This window comes from Stegostoma tigrinum, chromosome 17, assembly GCF_030684315.1.
Source record: "Stegostoma tigrinum isolate sSteTig4 chromosome 17, sSteTig4.hap1, whole genome shotgun sequence".
NCBI classification, from domain to species: Eukaryota; Metazoa; Chordata; class Chondrichthyes; order Orectolobiformes; family Stegostomatidae; genus Stegostoma; species Stegostoma tigrinum.
Genome location: NC_081370.1, coordinates 63,563,537 through 63,582,916, shown reverse-complemented (window position 1 = coordinate 63,582,916; position 19,380 = coordinate 63,563,537). Strand labels below are relative to the sequence as shown.

The 19,380-nt window shown below is 42.5% G+C and overlaps 1 protein-coding gene across 2 annotated transcripts in view; it reads left to right on the top strand.

Annotated features, from left to right (window-relative positions):
• shank2b (SH3 and multiple ankyrin repeat domains 2b) overlaps positions 1-19,380 on the top strand; it is a 1,006,494-nt gene that overhangs the window by 507,473 nt on the left and 479,641 nt on the right. For both annotated transcript variants that reach the window (XM_059652213.1, XM_059652214.1), the window contains one exon: positions 12,266-12,373. In XM_059652213.1, the coding sequence (XP_059508196.1) occupies positions 12,266-12,373 (108 nt within the window). The remainder of the gene's footprint in view (positions 1-12,265; positions 12,374-19,380) is intronic.

Here is a 19,380-nt window from a genome sequence, read left to right as displayed (position 1 = left end):
TTCCTCAAAGAATTCTACCAAGTTGGTAAGACATGACCTTCCCTGCACGAAACCATGCTGCCTATCACTAATAAGCCCATTTTCTTCCAAAACTTAAATAGATCCTATCCCTCAATATCTTTTCTAGCAGCTTCCCCACCACTGACATCAGGCTCACCTGTCTATAATTACCTGGACTATCATTGTTACCCTTCTTAAACAATGGGACAACATTAGCAATTCTCTAGTCCTCAGGGACCCCTCCTTGTCTCAAGGATGCTGCAAAGATATCTGTTAAATCGCCAGCTATTTCCTGTCTCGCTTCCCTCAGCAAACTGGGATAGATCCCATCTGGACCTGGGGACCTGCCCACCCTAATGCCTTTTAGGATACCCAACACCCCCCCCCCTTATGCTGACTTGATATAGAGAAATCAAACATCAACCTTAACCTCAACATCAGTCATGTCCCTCTCCTCAGTGCAAAGTACTCATTAAGAGTCTCACTCATTTTCTCTGACTCCTCACATAACTTCCCTCCTTTGTCCTCAAGTAGGCCTACCCTTTCTCTAGTTGCCCTCTTGCTCCTTATGTACGAATAAAAGGCTTTGGGATTTTCCTTAACCCGGTTTGCTAAAGAAATTTCATGACCCCTTTTAGCCCTCTTAATTCCTCATTTCAGATCAGTCCTACTTTCCTGATATTCTTCCAAAACTTTGTCTGTTTTCAGGCATCCAGACCTTACGTATGCTTCCTTTTTCCACTTTGCTAGTCTCACAATTTCAACTGTCATCCATGGTTCCCTAATCTTGCCCTTTCCACTCCACATTTTCACAGGGACATATCTCTCCTGCACTCTAATCAACCTCTCTTTAAAAGCCTCCCACATATCAAATGTGGATTTACTCTCAAACAGTTGCTCCAAATCCACATTCCCCAGATCCTGCCAAATTTTTCTACAGTTGGCCTTCCCCGAGTTTAGCACTCTTCCCTTAGGACCACTCTCGTCTTTGTTCATCAGTATTCTGAAACTTACGGAATTGTGATCACTATTCCCAAAGTAATCCCCTACTGAAACTTCAACCACCTGGCCGGGCTCATCCCCCAAAACCAGGTTCAAACTGGCCCCTTCCCAAGTCGGACTATTTACATATTGATCTCGAAAACCCTCCTGGATGCTCCTTACAAATTCTGCTCCATCTATACCCCTAACACTAAGTGAATCCCAGTCAATGTTTGGAAAATTAAAATCTCCCATCACCACCACCCTGTTGCTCCTACATCTTTCCATAACCTGTCTACATTTTTGTGCCTCTATCTCAGCTCGCTGTTGGGAGGCCTGTTGTACAGCCCCAACATTGTTACTGTACCCTTCCTGTTTCTGAGTTCTACCCATATTGCCTCACTGCTCAAGTCCCCCATAGTGCCCTCTTTCAGCACAGCTGTGATATCCTCTTTGCACAGAAATGCAACTCCTCCACCCCTTTTACCTCCTTCTCTATTCCACCTAGAGCAGATATAACCTGGGATATTTAGTTGCCAATCTTGCCCTTCACTCAATCAAGTCTCAGTAATAACAATAACATCATACTCTCAGGTATTAATCCAAGACCTCAGTTCATCTGCCTTATCTACTACACTTCTCGCATTGAAACAAATGCACCTCAGACCACCTGTCCCTTTGCGTTCATCATTTGCTCGCTGCCTACTCTTCCCCTTAGTCACACTGACTTCATTATCTCATTCCTTACAGGCTTTAGTTACTATCTCCTTACTGTCCATTAACCTCCTAATTTGGTTCCCATTCCCCTGTCACATTAGTTTAAACCCTCCCCAACAGCCTTAGCAAACACATCCCCTCGGACATTAGTTCCAGTCCTGCCCAGGTGTAGACCGTCCGATTTGTAATAGTACCACCTCCCCCAGAACCGGTCCCAATGTCCCAAAAATCTGAACCCCTCCCTCCTGCACCATCTCTCAAGCCACCCATTTATCTTAGACCCTTCATCAGAAACGCTTCTCTGATGAAGGGTCTAGGCCCGAAATGTCAGCTTTTGTGCTCCTGAGATGCTGCTTGGCCCTCTGTGTTCATCCAGCTCCACACCTTGTTATCTTGGATTCTCCAGCATCTGCAGTTCCCATTATCTCTCCTCTCTCCAATCATTTATCCTGCCTATTCTTTCATTTCTACTCTGACTAGCAGATGGCACTGGTAGCAATCCTCAAATTGCTACCTCTGAGTTCCTACATTTTAACTTGGCTCCTAACTCCCTAAATTCTGCTTGTAGAACCTCATCCCATTTATTACATGTATCATCGGTGCCTATATGCACCATAACAGCTGGCTGTTCACCCTCCCCCTTCACAATGTCCTGCAGTCGATCTGAGACATCCCTGACCTGTGCACCTGGGAGGCAACATCCAATTCAGGAAACTCGTTTTTGACCACAGAACCGCCTGTCAACTCTCCTTACAATCAAATCCCCTATGCTATAGCCCATGCACACTTTTTCCCGCCCTTCTGTACAGCAGAGCCAGCCACGGTGCCATGAACCTGGCTAGCCCTTGCTGGGTTAGCCCAAGTGCTATGATGGATTTTGAACCCATGTCTTTGGAGAAGTAGTTAGTAATTACTAGTTACTGGTTAGTAATTACTAGTCCCACTGACATTCCCACTGCACCACCACCTCCCTGGCTCCTTAGGCCTGGGGAGGGTTATGCAATCCAGGAGGTGGCAGGGGAAGGGGGTAGGGGTTTTAAATACATCGGCAGAGATGTATCTTATCCATGGGGTTGAAGAGGAAATTCCTTCCGACCCAACCACATGGGTCTCAAATGGGACCTTTCCTCGTCTAGTCTGTGCCTGGTCTCCAATAGGACTGTTCTCTGGACAGTTCACAGTGAGAGGAGGTTTGTGCTGTAACCTGTTAACATTCACAGCTACCAGCCTTTGTAATAAACTGAACAACAGATTCCTCTCTGATGCTGAATAACTCAAGTGCTTCATCACCACTCAGTAAGATTCACTAATTACCTGGAGAAGTTATAGCAGGATAGGTCGATGGCATTAGAATAAAAACAGGATCCTACAAAGGTTAAACACATGGACTTGTTAGATCCAACAAACTGTTCCTGAGATCAAAGCGATTTTACAATGCTTCTTTTGATATTCCCCTCAAAATAGAATTGTGAAATAATCTCCTGGGACCTCTGCCCAGTTTGATGGGATAATGTTCTCTGCTCATAAAAACTGAACAGAATTGCTGGGACTTTGTAGACAATGCTATTCAGAAAAGTAGCTTAAGCTATTTTGTGATTAGCCCTATATTCTGAACCTTCAAATGCCTTTCTTGAAGTCTTCTCCTGATTTAATCACTGGATATTGGTCAATATTAACAGAGATCATGCCTCTCTGCAGATGAAGGTGAAATGTGACAGTGGGGGGAGATAATAGGGATGTGATCTTTTATTGGCTGAGTGCTGTTTAAAAATGTCCTGATGTTGTAATAGGGTTCAGAAACATGCATTTTCGTGTGCGTCTCCTTGACACGCTTGGAAACTGGAACATCACTACGAATTTAGTCGATGTTTATTAATGAGTCACGGAGAAGTTTGTAGTATCACAGACATTTTCACCTTTGAAAGTTATTGCTGCTAAAATAAATCACACGTTAAAGAAAATAAAGATTCATTTACGTAGCACCTTTCACAATCTGAGGATATTCTAAAGCACTTTATGGCGAATGAAGTGTTCTGAAGCAAGGTCACAGGACACAAAACATTAACTCTGCCTACTTTCCACAGATACTGCCAGACTTGCTGAGCTTTTCCAGCAATTTCCGGTTTTGTTTCTGATTTCCAGCATCCACAGTTCTTTGTTTATTTCATATTTGAAGTGTGATGTGTTGAAGTGTGCATTGTTCTAATGTGGGAGACACAGTAACTGACTTAATACAGTGAACTGCCCCTAATACTGATGTGATAGTGACCAGATAGTTTTCTGAAATTTATGTTAGGTGAATATTGGGCAGGGCACGGGGTACCTGCCCCGCTCTTAAAAATTGTGCCATGGAATCTTTTCTATTTATCTAAAAGAGCAGTTGGGACCTCAATTTAGCACCTCATCAAAAAGAGAGTTTCCAATTATGTAACATTTGTGCACTAATGCACTGACAAGTCTAACTTAATTTCTGTGCTCAAATCATGGACTAGGATTTAACCCCACAGACCTTGTGAGGGCTCTGCTCACTTCCATCACATACAATTCACCCTTGCATTTCCAGTTTGTGAAATCGGTGTGATAATGACTGAAACTGTAACTTAACTCCATGTTCTTGCCTTTGACCTGGATTTCTTCATTCCCATGGCTAGTAAAAAATTATCAACCTCAGTATTAAGGTTAACAATTGATCCAGAATCAATTGCCATTTGCAGAAGTAAGTTTCAAGCTTCTAACACCCACCTACTTTGTGACAGAAGAATAGCTAAGTAAGTAAATCCAGAGCTTCCTGCATGAGAAAGGAAATAGAAATTAAGATAAAGACGAAATGTGTGCAGATGAGAGACTTCAAGCCAAAATTACAATTGAGTATAGGATTGAATGCAAAATGTTCATAAAGAAAATAACAATTGAACAAAGCAAAGAGAGCTTATGAAAATAAGACTCACAGTTAACACGAAAAGGTATCCCAAAGTCATCTTTACTCACATAAACAGTAAAAAGGAAGTGACAGCCCAGTGGTATTATCACTGGACTGTTAATCCTGAGACCCAGGTAATGTTCAGGGAACCTGGGCAGATGGTGGAATTTGAATTCAATGAAAACAATCTGGAATTACGAGTGTAATGACGACTATGGAGCCATTGTCATTTGTTGGGAAAAACCCATCTGGTTCACTAATGTCCTTTAGGGAAGGAAACTGCCGTCCTTACATGGGCAATTAGGGATGGGCAATAAATGCTGGTTTAGCCAGAGATACCCTCATCCCATGAATGAATTTTAAAAAAAGAGGAGTAAAACCAATTAGGACCAAAGATGATATGTAACATGGAGTATGGGCAGGACTGAGGTATTAAATTAATATTTTGCATCTGTCTGAATTAAAGAGGCCATGGTGATGGAGGAAGAATCTGCCACGAAGAGAGTTCACAATTGATAAGGAGGAGATATTGGATAGGCTGTTGATACTTAGAGATGATAAAGCATTTAGACCAGATATGATTCATCTAAGGATATTGACAGAAATGAGAGTGGAAATTGGACAGGCAGTGACCAAAACCTTTCAGTCTTCCCTGGTCTGGGGGTGTGCCAGAAAATCAGAGAATTGCAGATATTATGCTCCTGTTCAGGAAAGATTGTAAAGATAAACTCAACAATCACTAAGCAGTCAGATTAACTTCAGTGAAAAAAAATGCTGGAAATGGCTGAGAGTCAGGCAACATCATGGAGAGAGAGCAAAGTGACATTTCGAGTCCAGATGACTCTTCAACAGATCAGTTTCATCAGATCAGTTATGATGAAGAGTCATCTAGATCTGAAATGTTAGTTTGCTGTCTCTCCACCAATTCTGCCTGACCCACTGCCACGACCAGCATTTATTTCTTTTCAGTACAGATTCTATCATCTGCAGTAATTTGCTCTTACATTGAGTTTAATTTTGGTGATGGGAAAGCTGCCAGAAACAGTAATTCAGGATTTAATTAGTAATCATGTCAACAAATGTGGGTTAATTAGGGAGAGCCAGTGGATTCCTTAAGGTGGAATCATGTTGAAATAATTTGCTAGAGTTTTTGAATAGAGATAACTGAGAGGCTGGATGAGGGTACTCTGTTGATGTGGTGGACACAAATTTTCAGAAGGCTTTTGTTGCAGTGCCATAGAATAAACAAAGAACAAAGAAAATTACATCACAAGAACAGGCCCTTTGGCCCTCGAAGCCTGTGCACCAATCCAGATCCTCTGTCTAAACGTGCCGTCTATTTTCTAAGGATCTGTAACCCTTTGCTTCCTGCCCATTCATGTATTTGGCTAGATACATCTTAAATGACACTATCATGCCCGCCTCCGCTATCCTCCGCTGACAACGCATTCCAGGTACCCACCATCCTCTGCGTAAAGAACTTTCCACACGCGTCTCCCTTAAAACGTTTCTTCTCTCACTTTGAACTCATGACCCCTAGTAATTGAGTCCCCCACTCTGGGAAAAAGCTTGTTGCTATCCACCCTGTCTGTACCCCTCATGATTATGTAGACCTCAATCAGGTCTCCCCTCAACTTCTCAACTTCTGTCTTTCTAATGTAAATAATCCGAATCTACTCAACCTCTCTTCATAGATAGCGCCCTCCATACCAGGCAACATCCCGGTGAACCTCCTCTGCACCCTCTCCAAAGCATCTACATCCTTTTGGTAATGTGGCGACCAGAGCTGTATGCAGTATTCCAAATGCAGTCAACCAAAGACCTATACAACTGTAACATGACCTGCCAACTCTTGTACTCAGTACCCCATCTGATAACCTGTGATCAAAGTTTTAGCTCCTGGAATAAAGAGAACAGAGGCAACATTAATACAAAATTAGCGGAGTGATAGAAAGCAGAGAGTCACGTATAATGGCTATTTCTGTTTGTGGAAAGTTATAATGAAGTTCCCCAGAGTCAGTAGGGGGATCCTTACTGACCCTGATTTACATTCATGAGCTTGATCTTAAAGTGCAGGAGAGTATTTCAAAATAGGTGATAACAAATCACTGGTCCCTTGTTCAATGGAGAAAATTAAGTGAGCTATAGACTGCCCCTCACAATTGCAACCCGGCCATTGAGCCTGCAGACAGAGACATGCCATACAGGTCCAACATCACAGCTGAGAACAGCCTGGGAGAGCTGCTGGTCTATGCCATTTGTGTCGCATCTTTAATATGGATTATTCCTGCCAGTCTCCAGCTTGTAACAATTAGCACGGAAAAGGTTGAGGCAGCTAGTCTTTTTTTGCGCACAGGCAATGGACAGAAAGGTTAGCTTTTAAAAATGCGAAAGAAATAAACTCCAGACATACACAGCAAAAATACAAAGGTTTGATTGAATTATTCAGCAGTTGGTTTGTCAATCTTCAATGACATTTAAATATCTTCGGTGTTTTAGAGAAAAGGTTGGCTAAGTATTCAACACTCGTTTCATTCTTAGACACTGAAATTTTAACACGACTGAGTGGGTAGGATTGGATGGGAATAGAGGAGGGGCTTATGGTTAAAAATGGACAAAAATGCCAAGTGGGCAGATGGCTGATCAGATTTTAACCTCAACTGTACATTCCTGCCTATCCCCAATATTCTTTCACCCCCTTGGGAATCAAAAATCTATCTGCCTCTGCCTTAAAAATATTTAAATATTCTGCGTCCACAGCTTTTTGAAGAAGGGAAATCCAAAAACCCTCAAACCTCTGAGAGAAAAATATTTTTCCTCAACTTTGTCTTAAATGGGTGACCTTGATTTTTAAATTAGCACCATTTCAGCAAGTATTAGATTCTGACACTGCATTGGTGCAGATCCTGGAACCACCTTTCAAGGGGTGGGGGTGGGCAGGGGTGTGGGGTGGGCAGTCTCCCTGATACCTTGACCAGCATCTGTCCCATTCATTATAAGCAGTGCCAGAGCCAGCTATGAATTAGCGAAAATAACTTCAGTAAATGACTCAGAGGACGCAGGTTTAAGTGACTTGAGCCCAATACCAAGCTGGCAATCCCCAGGGATTGATCATTCCTGGTGGAGTCAACCATGGGATGTTTAAATGAATTCCCAACCCCTTCAGCAAAAAGATCCAACTACAATTGTTTAAAGAAGACCAGGGGTGTTCTTGACCCTTGGCCAATGTCATAACAAAGAGCAAAGAAAATTACAGCACAGGAACAGGCCCTTCGGCCTCCAAGCCTGCACTGACAATCTTTAACCGATCATCTTTAAATTAAAGCAAATTATTTGGTCAAGTTCTTATTGCTGTTTGGTGAACTTGCTGTATGTAGATTTACTGTAGGATTTCCTACACCCCATTTCTATAGCCCTGGAGGCTTTGCAAAAAAAACTACTTCTTTTCACTGGTCATTCATTTTATTCACTGTTTTTTGAACCTTGCTACATGCAAATTATTTGTGAAATAACAATGTCTACACTGTGATAATAAAATGTGAGGCTGGATGAACACAGCAGGCCAAGCAGCATCTCAGGAGCACAAAAGCTGACGTTTCGGGCCTAGACCCTTCATCAGAGAAATGTCTACACTGTAATAGTCATCAGAAACTTTGACATATGATGGGGGGAATGAGGAAACATAAGCGATCTCCTGGTCTGCTGGCTGTTGTGAATCAGTGTTTTTCTCTTTCTTGGCATTCCACAATGATCGAGAATTGTTAGTTTCCCCCCTTGCTTTGTGAAGGAAGAGATGAAAATCAGAAAAGAAAACTTGCACACCTTCCCAGCTGCCATGTCCCCATCGTAACCATGAGTTTCTTTTTGGGCAGGAGTACTGTCTGATGCTGTTGATACATTCACAAATGCAGTCGTCCCACAATGTTTTGCGACAATCAAGACAGGACCCAACAATTCCTCTATCCATTAAAGACTACATTTCCCAACTAACACTGTCCCCAACAAAGTGATTATACCCATGTATTTTTTTTAATATGGGTGCCAAGCTTTTCAAATTAAACAAGATCATGTCTGTGTTACCATGGGTAATAATGGCCAGGACTTTTGAATTCATCATCCAAATTTGGGGATAAGTGACACAAAACATGGGACAGCCTCAATACTAGCAAGAAAGCCAATCGATCAAATCCCTTTCAGGGACCAATTTGATCACCTGGAGCATTTTATTTAACTGCAATGTACCACCCTGCCTGGAGCTGTCAAACAATCTGAAACTGACTGTGAGGTGAGAATGACACATACACATTCCACAGAGAATAGATATCGGTTAAATGGGTGGGCAAAGCCTTGGCAGGGAAATATAACGTGGGTAAATATAAGATTACATACTTTGACATGAAGAATAGAGGAGCTGAATATTATTTAAATGGAGCAACTCTGGACAAAACTATAGCACAGGGGGATTTGGGAATCCTTGTGCAAGAATCATAAAAAGTTAGTATCCAAATTCAGCCAGTAACATGGAAAGGAATGTTGGCCTTTATTTCAAAGAGAATAGAAAGTAAAATAGGGAGACCTAGCTAAAACTGTACACGGCACTAGTCAGACCCAGCAGGAATACCGTGAACAGTTTTGGGCCCCATATCGAAGAAAGGATAGACTGGTTTTGGAAATAATAACTGGCTTTCTTCAGGCTTAGTTACATTTCCTGCACAGAACCTGCTCTTTCAGAAGTTGGGAGGTTTCCCCCTCTCTGTTATAAACACTGAAGATGGTCCCCTTTCCAGGAGCCAATCAGAGACCTGACATCTGGCATCCATAAATGGTCACATTAGCACAAACAATCTGCAATCTGTTTCTGAAAGAACCTCACTCTCTATGCAGTAACCACCACCTCCTCCCCCGCCACCCTAGTGCCATGGCATCTCCCACATGACTCGCAAGCAGCAGTGTAAACACAACTCACAATGAGATCCAGTCACTTGTTTCAAAAGTGCCGCCATGCCTTTCACAGTGCTTAGTTAAGCTTATCTTATTCCATTTTAAAAGAAAGTTAAACAGATGCAGTCTTTACAAAATAAAAGTATTATTTTAATCATTGGTCTAAAAATTAGAACGGGGCCTGAATAAACCAATAGGAAGTAAGCACTGAGGAGACCACAAAGTGCAGAAGGATGTAGGTCAGTCATTTGACTCTGCATGCTTGGTGAAGTGTGGAACTACCTATTTTGATAGGAAGAATGGAAAAACAGATTATCTTTTAAAAAGGGAGAAGCTGTTGTTATTTGTATTTATATTTCGAGGTTCCTTGTATAGAAATCACAGGAGTGTAGCATTCGGATTTAGCAAGCACTCAGGAAAGAAATTCATATGTTGGATAGAATATTCCCTTCCCTGTAGATAGTAGGACAATGTGAGAGAGGTGGGGAGAAAGGAAATAGTTGGGGAAACTAGCCCCCAGAGAAACTCAACCCATTCCCACCAACTCACCAATTACATTCTGGGTGAGAAGGAAAATGACTGGGATCTTGCTTCACTTACCAGAAATGAAGACATTTCAACTATCAATTAGATGCTAATTGGGGATCTCAACTCCTCATCTCCCTGATCGCCTGCCTCCCTGACAGTTACACAAGGTAATACTTTCATGAAAATGAAACTGAGACCTGCACATTGGGCTGTGAGAAACCTCCCATTGCCCAAACCAGAGGCAATTGCAGGTATAGATGGGGTTGTATAGGGGTTTTGTCTGCCAGCTGAGCCAAGCATTTGCATCTGACTCCCGTCTTCCTGTGAGCCCCACCCCACAACAAAAAAAAACCACCAACCTTTCACTGTTGAAACCCCTGAAGAGTAGGCTCCAACTAGTGTTTTTAGAACCCAGAAGCTGCCAGCCATTGATTGGCCAGCAGCTTCTGTCAATCTGGGATACCACTGTTAAAGCCTGTGATGCACCCACATACTTGCCTCGGCTCTGCCCATTAGCTCCCAATAATCAGATTGGAGCATGAGAGGACAATCTATCTTGGGGATTGACATGTGATATTAGTTGTTACTTGACAATCTCACTCTCAGAATTCCAAAGGTTCATAACTCTCTGAGTAAAAACAATGCCCTAATCTTAGTCCTAAATGATATCCCCATTATTTATAAATTTGGACCTTGCTTATATACTCCCCAACCAATGGAAACTTCTCATCTGCTTCTGCACTGTCTTTCCCTTTAAGTATTTAGTAGGTTTCAATGAGATCACCCTCATTTTTCAAAACTGCAGAGAATACAGACCCAGTTTGTCCAATTTCATTTCGTAGGATAGTCCCACCTGAGGAACAAGTCTGGTGAACCGTCATTCCACTCCGTCAATGCCAACAATATCTGCCTCTAAACTATGAGACCAAAACTGCCGACAGTGCTCCAGGTGGATCTAACCAAAACAGAAGTTGCAGGAAAAACTCAGCAGGCCTGGCAGCATCTGTGAAGATGAATCAGAGTTAAAGTTTTAGGTCCGGTGACCCAAATCTAAAACGTTACCTCTGATTTTCTCTCCACAGATGCTGCCTGACCTGTGAACTTTTCCAGCAACGTCTTTTTTTTTCCTGATTTACAACATCCACAGTTCTTTTGGTTTTATTGTGATCTAACCAAGCTCCTAGACAACGGAAACAAGACTTCACTGCTCCTGTAGTCAAATCCTCATGCAACAAAGTCCAACGTTCTACTAGTGTTCCTAATAACTTGCCACACCTGCATATTAAGTGTTGGTGAATTAATGACAAGGACTCCCAAGTCCCTCTACACATCTGGACTTTCCAAATTCTCACAATTTAAAGAAATACTGTGCACAATTGTTTCTTCTACCATTGGATAACTTCACATTTTCCACATGATATTCCATCTGTCATGTTCCTGCCCAGTCATTGAACCTATCCAAATTGTTCTGAAAATGTTTTACATCTTCCTCACAACACATATTCCCACTTAGCTTTGTATCATCTACAATTTTGGAAATATTACATTCGGTCCCCACCTCCAAATCATTGATAAATATTGTGAATAGGGTGGGGTCCTTGTGTACTGACCCTTGTGGTGTCCCACCAGTCAGTCTGTCAAAGTGAGAATGTCACATTTATTCTTATTCTCTGTTATTTTTAATCTGTTAATCCAATGTTAATGATTAATCTAGGGCAGTTCATTCCCTCCCATCCCATTATATCCATGCTAAATTGCCTACCCTTGATCTTGAGTTGATGGTCCCTAGTTTGGGCCTTTGTGACTGGAGTAAATGCCCTCCCAGCATCCTCCATGGCTAATCCTCTAAAAAAATGTGACACCACCATTCATTCCTCTAACATCCAGAGAGCCAAGGTTGATTTCACTGAAGAAATTTCTTCACTGGAAGGTTAGGAATCTTTAGAATTCTCAATCCCAAAGTGCTTTGGATCCTGAGTTGTGGATATGATCAGAACTGAGACTGACAGGTATCTTACATGAAGGAAATCCAGGGTTATAGAAGGTGAGCTGTGGTTTTATTGAAATACAGAACGGGCTTGAAGGGCTGAATAGATGAATCACAATCCTGTTTCTAATGTTATGCTTTTCCTGAAAGCATCAACTAATGATTTCATTTTTTATTTCCTGATGTACTAGTTCTGAGTATTGGAGAAGGTGGATTCTGGGAAGGCAGTTCTCGAGGTCGTGTTGGATGGTTTCCTGCAGAATGTGTGGAGGAAATTCCAGCAAATGAAAGCCGGCCAGGTAAGAACTGAACCGAAGGGATGGGGAAAGGTTGGTTACAGAAGCATTGAGCCTGTGGTTAGGTGTTGTCCGCATGTGAAATTTGACAGAGTACAGTAAACATTGACTGGAGCAGGTTAACCTTGGAACTTCTCCTTTTCATTTCAGTCTCATTGTGGAAAAAGTAACATATCACCACAAACACTTAATGAACATGACTGATGCTCTGATTCTCAGCAGCACAGCTTTGTAGCTGGCAGGCAAATATATAGTGATTGAGATAGGTGGAAATCCATAAACCAAGAAATGAGAGTGTGATTGAACAGCCAAAATGAAGAGAAATTTGCTGTTTCAAGACATCCCAAGCTCCTTTATTTACTGTACACAAAGGCATTAGCCCATGCAGCTTTGCCACATCCTGATCAGAAGGTCATGCTCACGCATTCCACCCCCCTCCCTGCCAGCCTTTAAATTCCTTCCGCCTGGATCTGAATGTTAACTAGCACGGTCAAGCCTGATTTCCCTCACAACAGATCCCAGCAGCCAAGTGTGGGAGTGAGGAGGTGTGTACCCTTTTGCAGTTTGGCAGAGCTTCCACTCCAAACTGGAAATGAGGGGACAGGTAGTGCCTATGGGGGTACAGTGTGAAAGTTCTGAGATTGACGCTTCCTTAAGTGTGATACTCTTTCGGGCGATGATGGGGGTAAGTCACCTCTTTTATTGGAGCCCCTCATTGGTCTTTGGTGTCTGTTGGAATTCAAGGATCTTCTGAGCCATGTGCTGTTTTTTGGGAGGCATCAGAAGGATATTAGTCAAGCTCCACTATACAAGTCACACTGGTAATGCCGGAGATTGGAAGAGCATGGGAATTTTTCCAATCCCCTGTTGGGAACTCATCATCTTAGACCCCCACCACAAACTCCATCCCTTAGGCACCCACTGCATCCTCCTGCATGGTCATGTTTTCAAACTGAATCCAGCTGCTTGCTACTTTTCCCAACATTTCAAGTGCCCATTCAAGTACTTTTTAAAGGTTGTGAGGTTACACACTTCAACTACCCTCCCAGACAGTGCATTCCAGATTCCCGTCACCCTCTGGGCAAAAAGGATTTTCCTCAAATCCCCTCCAAACCTCCTGCCTTTTACATTAAAATTATGCCCCCTTGTTATTAAACTGTTAACTCAGGGGAGCAGCTACTTTCTATCCACCTTGTCCGTGCCCCTTGTAATCTAATACACATCAGTCAGGTCCCCATCAACCTTCCTGCTCCAAAGAAGTCCTGACAAAGGATCAGCATTCCGAAAACTTGTAATTTCAAATAAACCTGTTGAACTGTGACCTGATATTATGTGACTTCTGACTTTGTCCAGCCCAGTTCAATACCGACACCTCCACATCATTATCCAAAGAAAACAACCCAAGCTTATCCAGCCTCTCTTCATCACTGACCTGCTCCATTCCAGAAAACATCCTAGTGAATCTCCTCCACATCCCCTCCTTCCTTAGGTAGGATGAGAGAATCTCTGTATCAGTCGTCATGATCCTTCCTGCCTTCGCTTAAGATGTGATAAAGATACATTCTGATGTTAAAGCTAAACTGGCAGAATTGACTATTTCAGCACAAAATGGAAATTTGAACAAATTCCTTGAAAGCGTGAACAATATCAAGCCATCAAGGTGCGTTACTCAATAAATGGAATTAATTTCCAGATACATATTGTAATCTGAACATGATAAACATAGAATCAATCTTGTTAAGTCTGTTGCTCACACTCGATAATAGAACCAGCTGACGTGTGGCATTTCAGTTTTATCACAACAGATTGATGCAACTACTGTAGAAACTGAAAGTTAAAAAAAGCACAGTTTATTGTAATTCTGCTTCCCAGGACATCCTGTAGTTCATCCATTGACATGCACGCTTTGTCTCCACACTGAACTTGTTAGTTCCTCTACTGAACCCGACTTTGCCGTGTCGGTATCCTTTGGCCTTCAGTAGAACATCACAATTTCCATTCTCAAGCTGAAAATGCCTCAGTAACTTCTCATCAACCCTTCTTTATATGTTCCTGCTTTGATTCTTTCTTGATTGTTGAACCTACAAACTGAGAGCTGTTTATATTCCCACCAAAACACGTTGTTTGAGGAAACTCTGAGCTCTCAGCCTTTTGTTTATCTGTCATTGAACAATGCAGTGTAACAATACACAGTCAGAGATGTAAACCCTCAGCCACTCTCTCCATCAGGATTCATTGCAAGATAGAAACTGGCTTACTGCCTCAGAGATTTACATCTTGGGTTTTGACAGCAAGGTATTAGAGATTGTATATTGATAGGGCACCATAGCTTTATAAAATATTTCCTGTGGTGAGAACATTAGGATTTCAAAGGTTTTTTTGTACAGAAGAAACCCAATTTTTAAGGTGTCAATGACAAGGGTCTTGAGTAAAAACGTTCCTCTTGCCTATAGATATTGAAAATCTGTGTTGTTAAATCACTCAGACTTAAGTTACTGGGTTATTATTGTCAGAGACTGAGGATTGGTTTCTCCATATTATGAGCAATTCTATTTTCAAGGTGCCCAGCAAACCCAATGTCCTGTCAGCTGATAATGGGAACTGCAGATGCTGGAGAATCCGAGATAATAAAATGTGAGGCTGGATGAACACAGCAGGCCAAGCAGCATCTCAGGAGCACAAAAGCTGACGTTTCGGGCCTAGACCCTTCTGATCATTTTTCAAACAACTTCAAGTTCCCATCCAAGGTTTGAAAATGTACTGTCCACCCCAGTGTTACTGGGTTGAATCTCCGAGCTCCCTCCTTACCTGTTTTTTGAATGCATTGACGCCACATGGACAGCACTCATTCAAAAAAACAGCTTGTCACCAGCTTCTCAAGGGCGATATTGGATGTGCAAAAATGCTGACTTAGCCAAAAATTGAACAAAAACCATTAACGCTTCACATTTATGTTCCACCTTTCACTTTATAAATTTTACCACTTGACACAGTTACTACTGAACAGAATCTTGACACCAGTCCTCACAAGGAACTACCGACACAGATGAGCAAAAGCAAAGTCAAAGAGAGAGACATTATGGAGTACCTCAAAAAAGAGAAAGTTTCGGAATGGAGCCCATAGCCTGTGGGTCAGGCAGCTGAAGGTATAGCTGCAAACAAATAAGTGATGAAAATGATGTTCCATAAGCTTACCATGCAGAATAATGAGATTGCTCAAGTGAACAACATGACAGAGACTTTTAGACCAGACAAGAGGTTATTTTACTTAATTCAATCATAAACATTCCTTTATTTATTCTGTGAACTATTTAAGCATGTATAGAAGGGCTATTAAAAATACAAAAATATAAAGTTGCCAGTCATTGCTGTTTGGCCAACTAGGTTTCACAGAATGATGTACTGCAGAAGGAGCTCATTTGGTCCATCGCAGAGCAGACCAATTTAGTGCCCATTCTGCATTCCTCGCCTAAAACATGAAAACGAATCTTCTTCAATAATCTTTCACAGAATCTGCTCTAGATCATAACAACTCACAACTGGATTAAAATGATGCTGCTCGCATGGGAACGGCCAAGGGAAACATTGCCTCCCCAGTTCCCTCCTATTGTTCTAATTATTTAAACATTCCTGCTTATTCACCCACTTTCCAGGGGCAATAGTTTCTCCCCATTTACTCCAGAAACACACTTGATTACAAGAAATGCCTCCATTTGATTTCTCCAAAACCTTTTATAACCTCTGTTTCCGACGACTATCTGAGTTCCTCCAATCTATCCACATGACCAAAGGCCGTCATCCCTGATTTTATCTGATTGGCAGCAAGGATTTCTCAATAAGTATCCTCCAGGATGCTTAGGTCTTGATCTTCTGTCTTCTCCCTCCGTGTCCCCCCTACTCAGAATAGTATTGTTTATGGGTATTTCGCCTCTTCATGTTTTTCCCCAAGAAACTCACAAAGAGAGAACCTTTCACAACCACTAGTCCTCCCTAAAGCACTTTACTTTGGTTCTGTAATGACTGATGTAAGAAATACAAATTAATTTGCACCCAGGAAGCTCCCAACCAGCAATGCGATATTGAGCAGGTAGTTTATTTTTGATTGAGGGATAAACGTTGGCCAGGATTTTACACGTATTCACATTCAGGGCAGCACGGTGGCTCAGTGGTTAGCACTGCAGCCTCACAGCACCAGGGAACCGTGTTCTATTCCAGCCTCGGGCGACTCTCTGTGTGGAGTTTGCACATTCTCCCCGTGTCTGCATGGGTTTCCTCCGGGTGCTCCAGTTTCCTCCCACAGTCCAAAGATGTGCAGGCTAGGTGAATTGGCCATGCTAAATTGCCCATCATGTTCAAGGGTGTGTGGGTTATAGGGGGATGGGTCTGGGTGGGATGCTGCAAGGGGCGGCGTGGACTTGTTGGGCCAAAGGGCCTGTTTCCACACTGTAGGGAATCTAATCTAATCTAATTACATTGCATCTGCCAAGCACCTGCCCATTTTGCCACTTTAGTTTACTTCCTCCCAAACCACGCTAATATCCTGCTTGTTATTTACTATGGTGCTGCATTTTATCATTGGCCTGACTTTAAACTTGTACCTCCAAACCAAATCCCAGTTACTTACGTACAAGACCAATCATCCCAATTACCTGCACCCATCAGGCACATTGTATTTCAGACAGAAATAGATCTGTTTGGCACCATTCTGTTCCTTCAATTCCCCCAGCCAATTATTGACCTAAGTTCTACTGGCCTTTTTAATCTCAATAAACCAGGTAAAAATGGAATTTTAAAAATTGCCTTGTCAATACTAGATTCTTCTCAGATCTGTTAATAATGAGCAGTAAGAAATTGCAGGAATCTTTATATAAAAGCATTGGGGGTGATGACTGATAAACAAGGACAGCAAAATGGAAATTAATTTGAATGCAGTGAAAACTCTTATTGTCATTTTGAAAGTTCTCAAACAAGCAGGAATTGATTGTAAGGAGAGAAATATTTGATTCCTGTGTGTGATTTGATTACTTACTGTCTGAAATTTCAGAATTTGCAATAAGTTTATTTGCAGGATGTTTTCTCCTTACTCATAGAACATAGAACATAGAACAATACAGCGCAGAACAGGCCCCTCGGCCCTCGTTGCGCCGACCTATGAACTAATCTAAGCCCCTCCCCCTACACTATCCCATCATTATCATTGTGCTTATCCAAGGACTGTTTAAATGCCCCTAATGTGGCTGAGTTAACTACATTGGCAGGCAGGACGTTCCACTCTCTGAGTAAAGAACCTGCCTCTCCTTACTCATGATGTGCAATTAAGAATGTGATGGTGAACTGCCTTCTTGAACCATTGGCGTAGGTGTGCAGACAATATGTTTGGGAGGGAATTCCAGGATTTTGACCCACTGAAGGAATGGTGATATATTTCAAAGCCGGTATGGTGAGAGATAGCTTTTGAAGAGAGAGGTCTTGGTTCCTACACAGGAGAGCAGCATTTTGACCATCTGCAACATACAGTGCCAAGGATCAGCCATCATCATACTGCACTGGTGGAGCAGGCTGCAGGGGCGTAGTCCTGCTCTTGTTTATGTTTCAATGTTTCCAAAGTGAGAAGGAACAAGCAGTCTCAGGCCCAGTGTGTGTGTCGTTACACACAACCAAAATAATCTAGATCTGTAGCTCAATGTGCAGGAAGGAGGGTCAACTTGAAGCAATGCCAAGAGTGTCTTTTTGTAACATTCACGACCAGGATGTGGGTGTGGGTGATAAGGTCAGTATTTCTTGCCTGTCCCTAATTACCCACAGACAGCGTGGATGCATAGTTGTTAAAGCCATGGGTCTGCAGCAACATGTAGGCCAGACTGGATCCTAGAGGACATTAGAGAACCAGATGGATAGTGCAGAGGGCTTGCAGGGTTAGTGGTGTTGGGGTGGGAGACAGTGAGTGAAGGAGATTGTTGTAGGCGTTAGTGAGAGTGGGAGATCATAAGTTTTGGTGGGCACAGTATCAGGGAGTGAGTTTGTGTGAGGTATCTGACAGAAGATGGTGACATTTATCCTGTCAGAATGGAGAAAATCATTGACCTTCTGCCTACAGTACTGTACATTCTACCAGATGCTTGAGACTGCACTGACCCCAGTGGTAACCTCAGACCAGGCTGGCATGGCCTGGTGTCGGGGCCTCCACAGTTGGCCCTGGGGGAAGAGGACAAAGAAATCCAACCTCTGCACCATTCTCCATCCAGCAGGACTTCCATGACCCTGCCTGGAGAGCGGGGCACTGATTATCCTTTATCTGCCATGTCAGAGTCAAATGTCAGGGACTGTGTAAGAGAGCTCAAGATGCTTCGTACTTGTCCAGATACACAACAGGCTTTTAAATATTGCACCTGCACCAAGGATGTTGGTCAATTCTACGATATCTTGGCTGTGGCGACTTATTCCAGGAATGGCAAATGGTAGAATGGGGCCAGAATCTGACTAGGCCTCATAGAGAGAAACCCCCCCATGGAACTTGACAAAACTGACATGGCCAATTTATCAACCGTGGTCACCATTTGACTAGCTTTCACTTTTCAGCATTGGTGGAGAGATGCACAATGAGGGGGAAGTGCGGAGGCTATAAAGGATTAGTAGTGTCAGGGTTGGGGTGGGTGAGGGTGAGTGAGCGAACAAGTTGCAGGAAACAGTGAGGGGGAGAGCATAAGCCTTTTTGGGATGCAGGCACAGAAACAGAGACAGAGTGAGCATGAGATATTAGAGTTTTATTGGATTGAAATTTCACTGTCTGGTGGGATTCTAAATCTATCTCTGCAGATTATTTGGCTGAGCTCTCTGGATTGTTAGCCCAACAACAATACTGTTATACCAACAAACCTTCAATGTTGTAGCAGTTGCAGGGTCAGAAGGTGCTGTCAACAGACCATTGGTGAGTCTTTGTAGGGCACCTTGTAGATGCCAAAATGTGTCACTGGTGAAGAGAGCGAATGTTTAAGGTGGAGAAGAGGAGA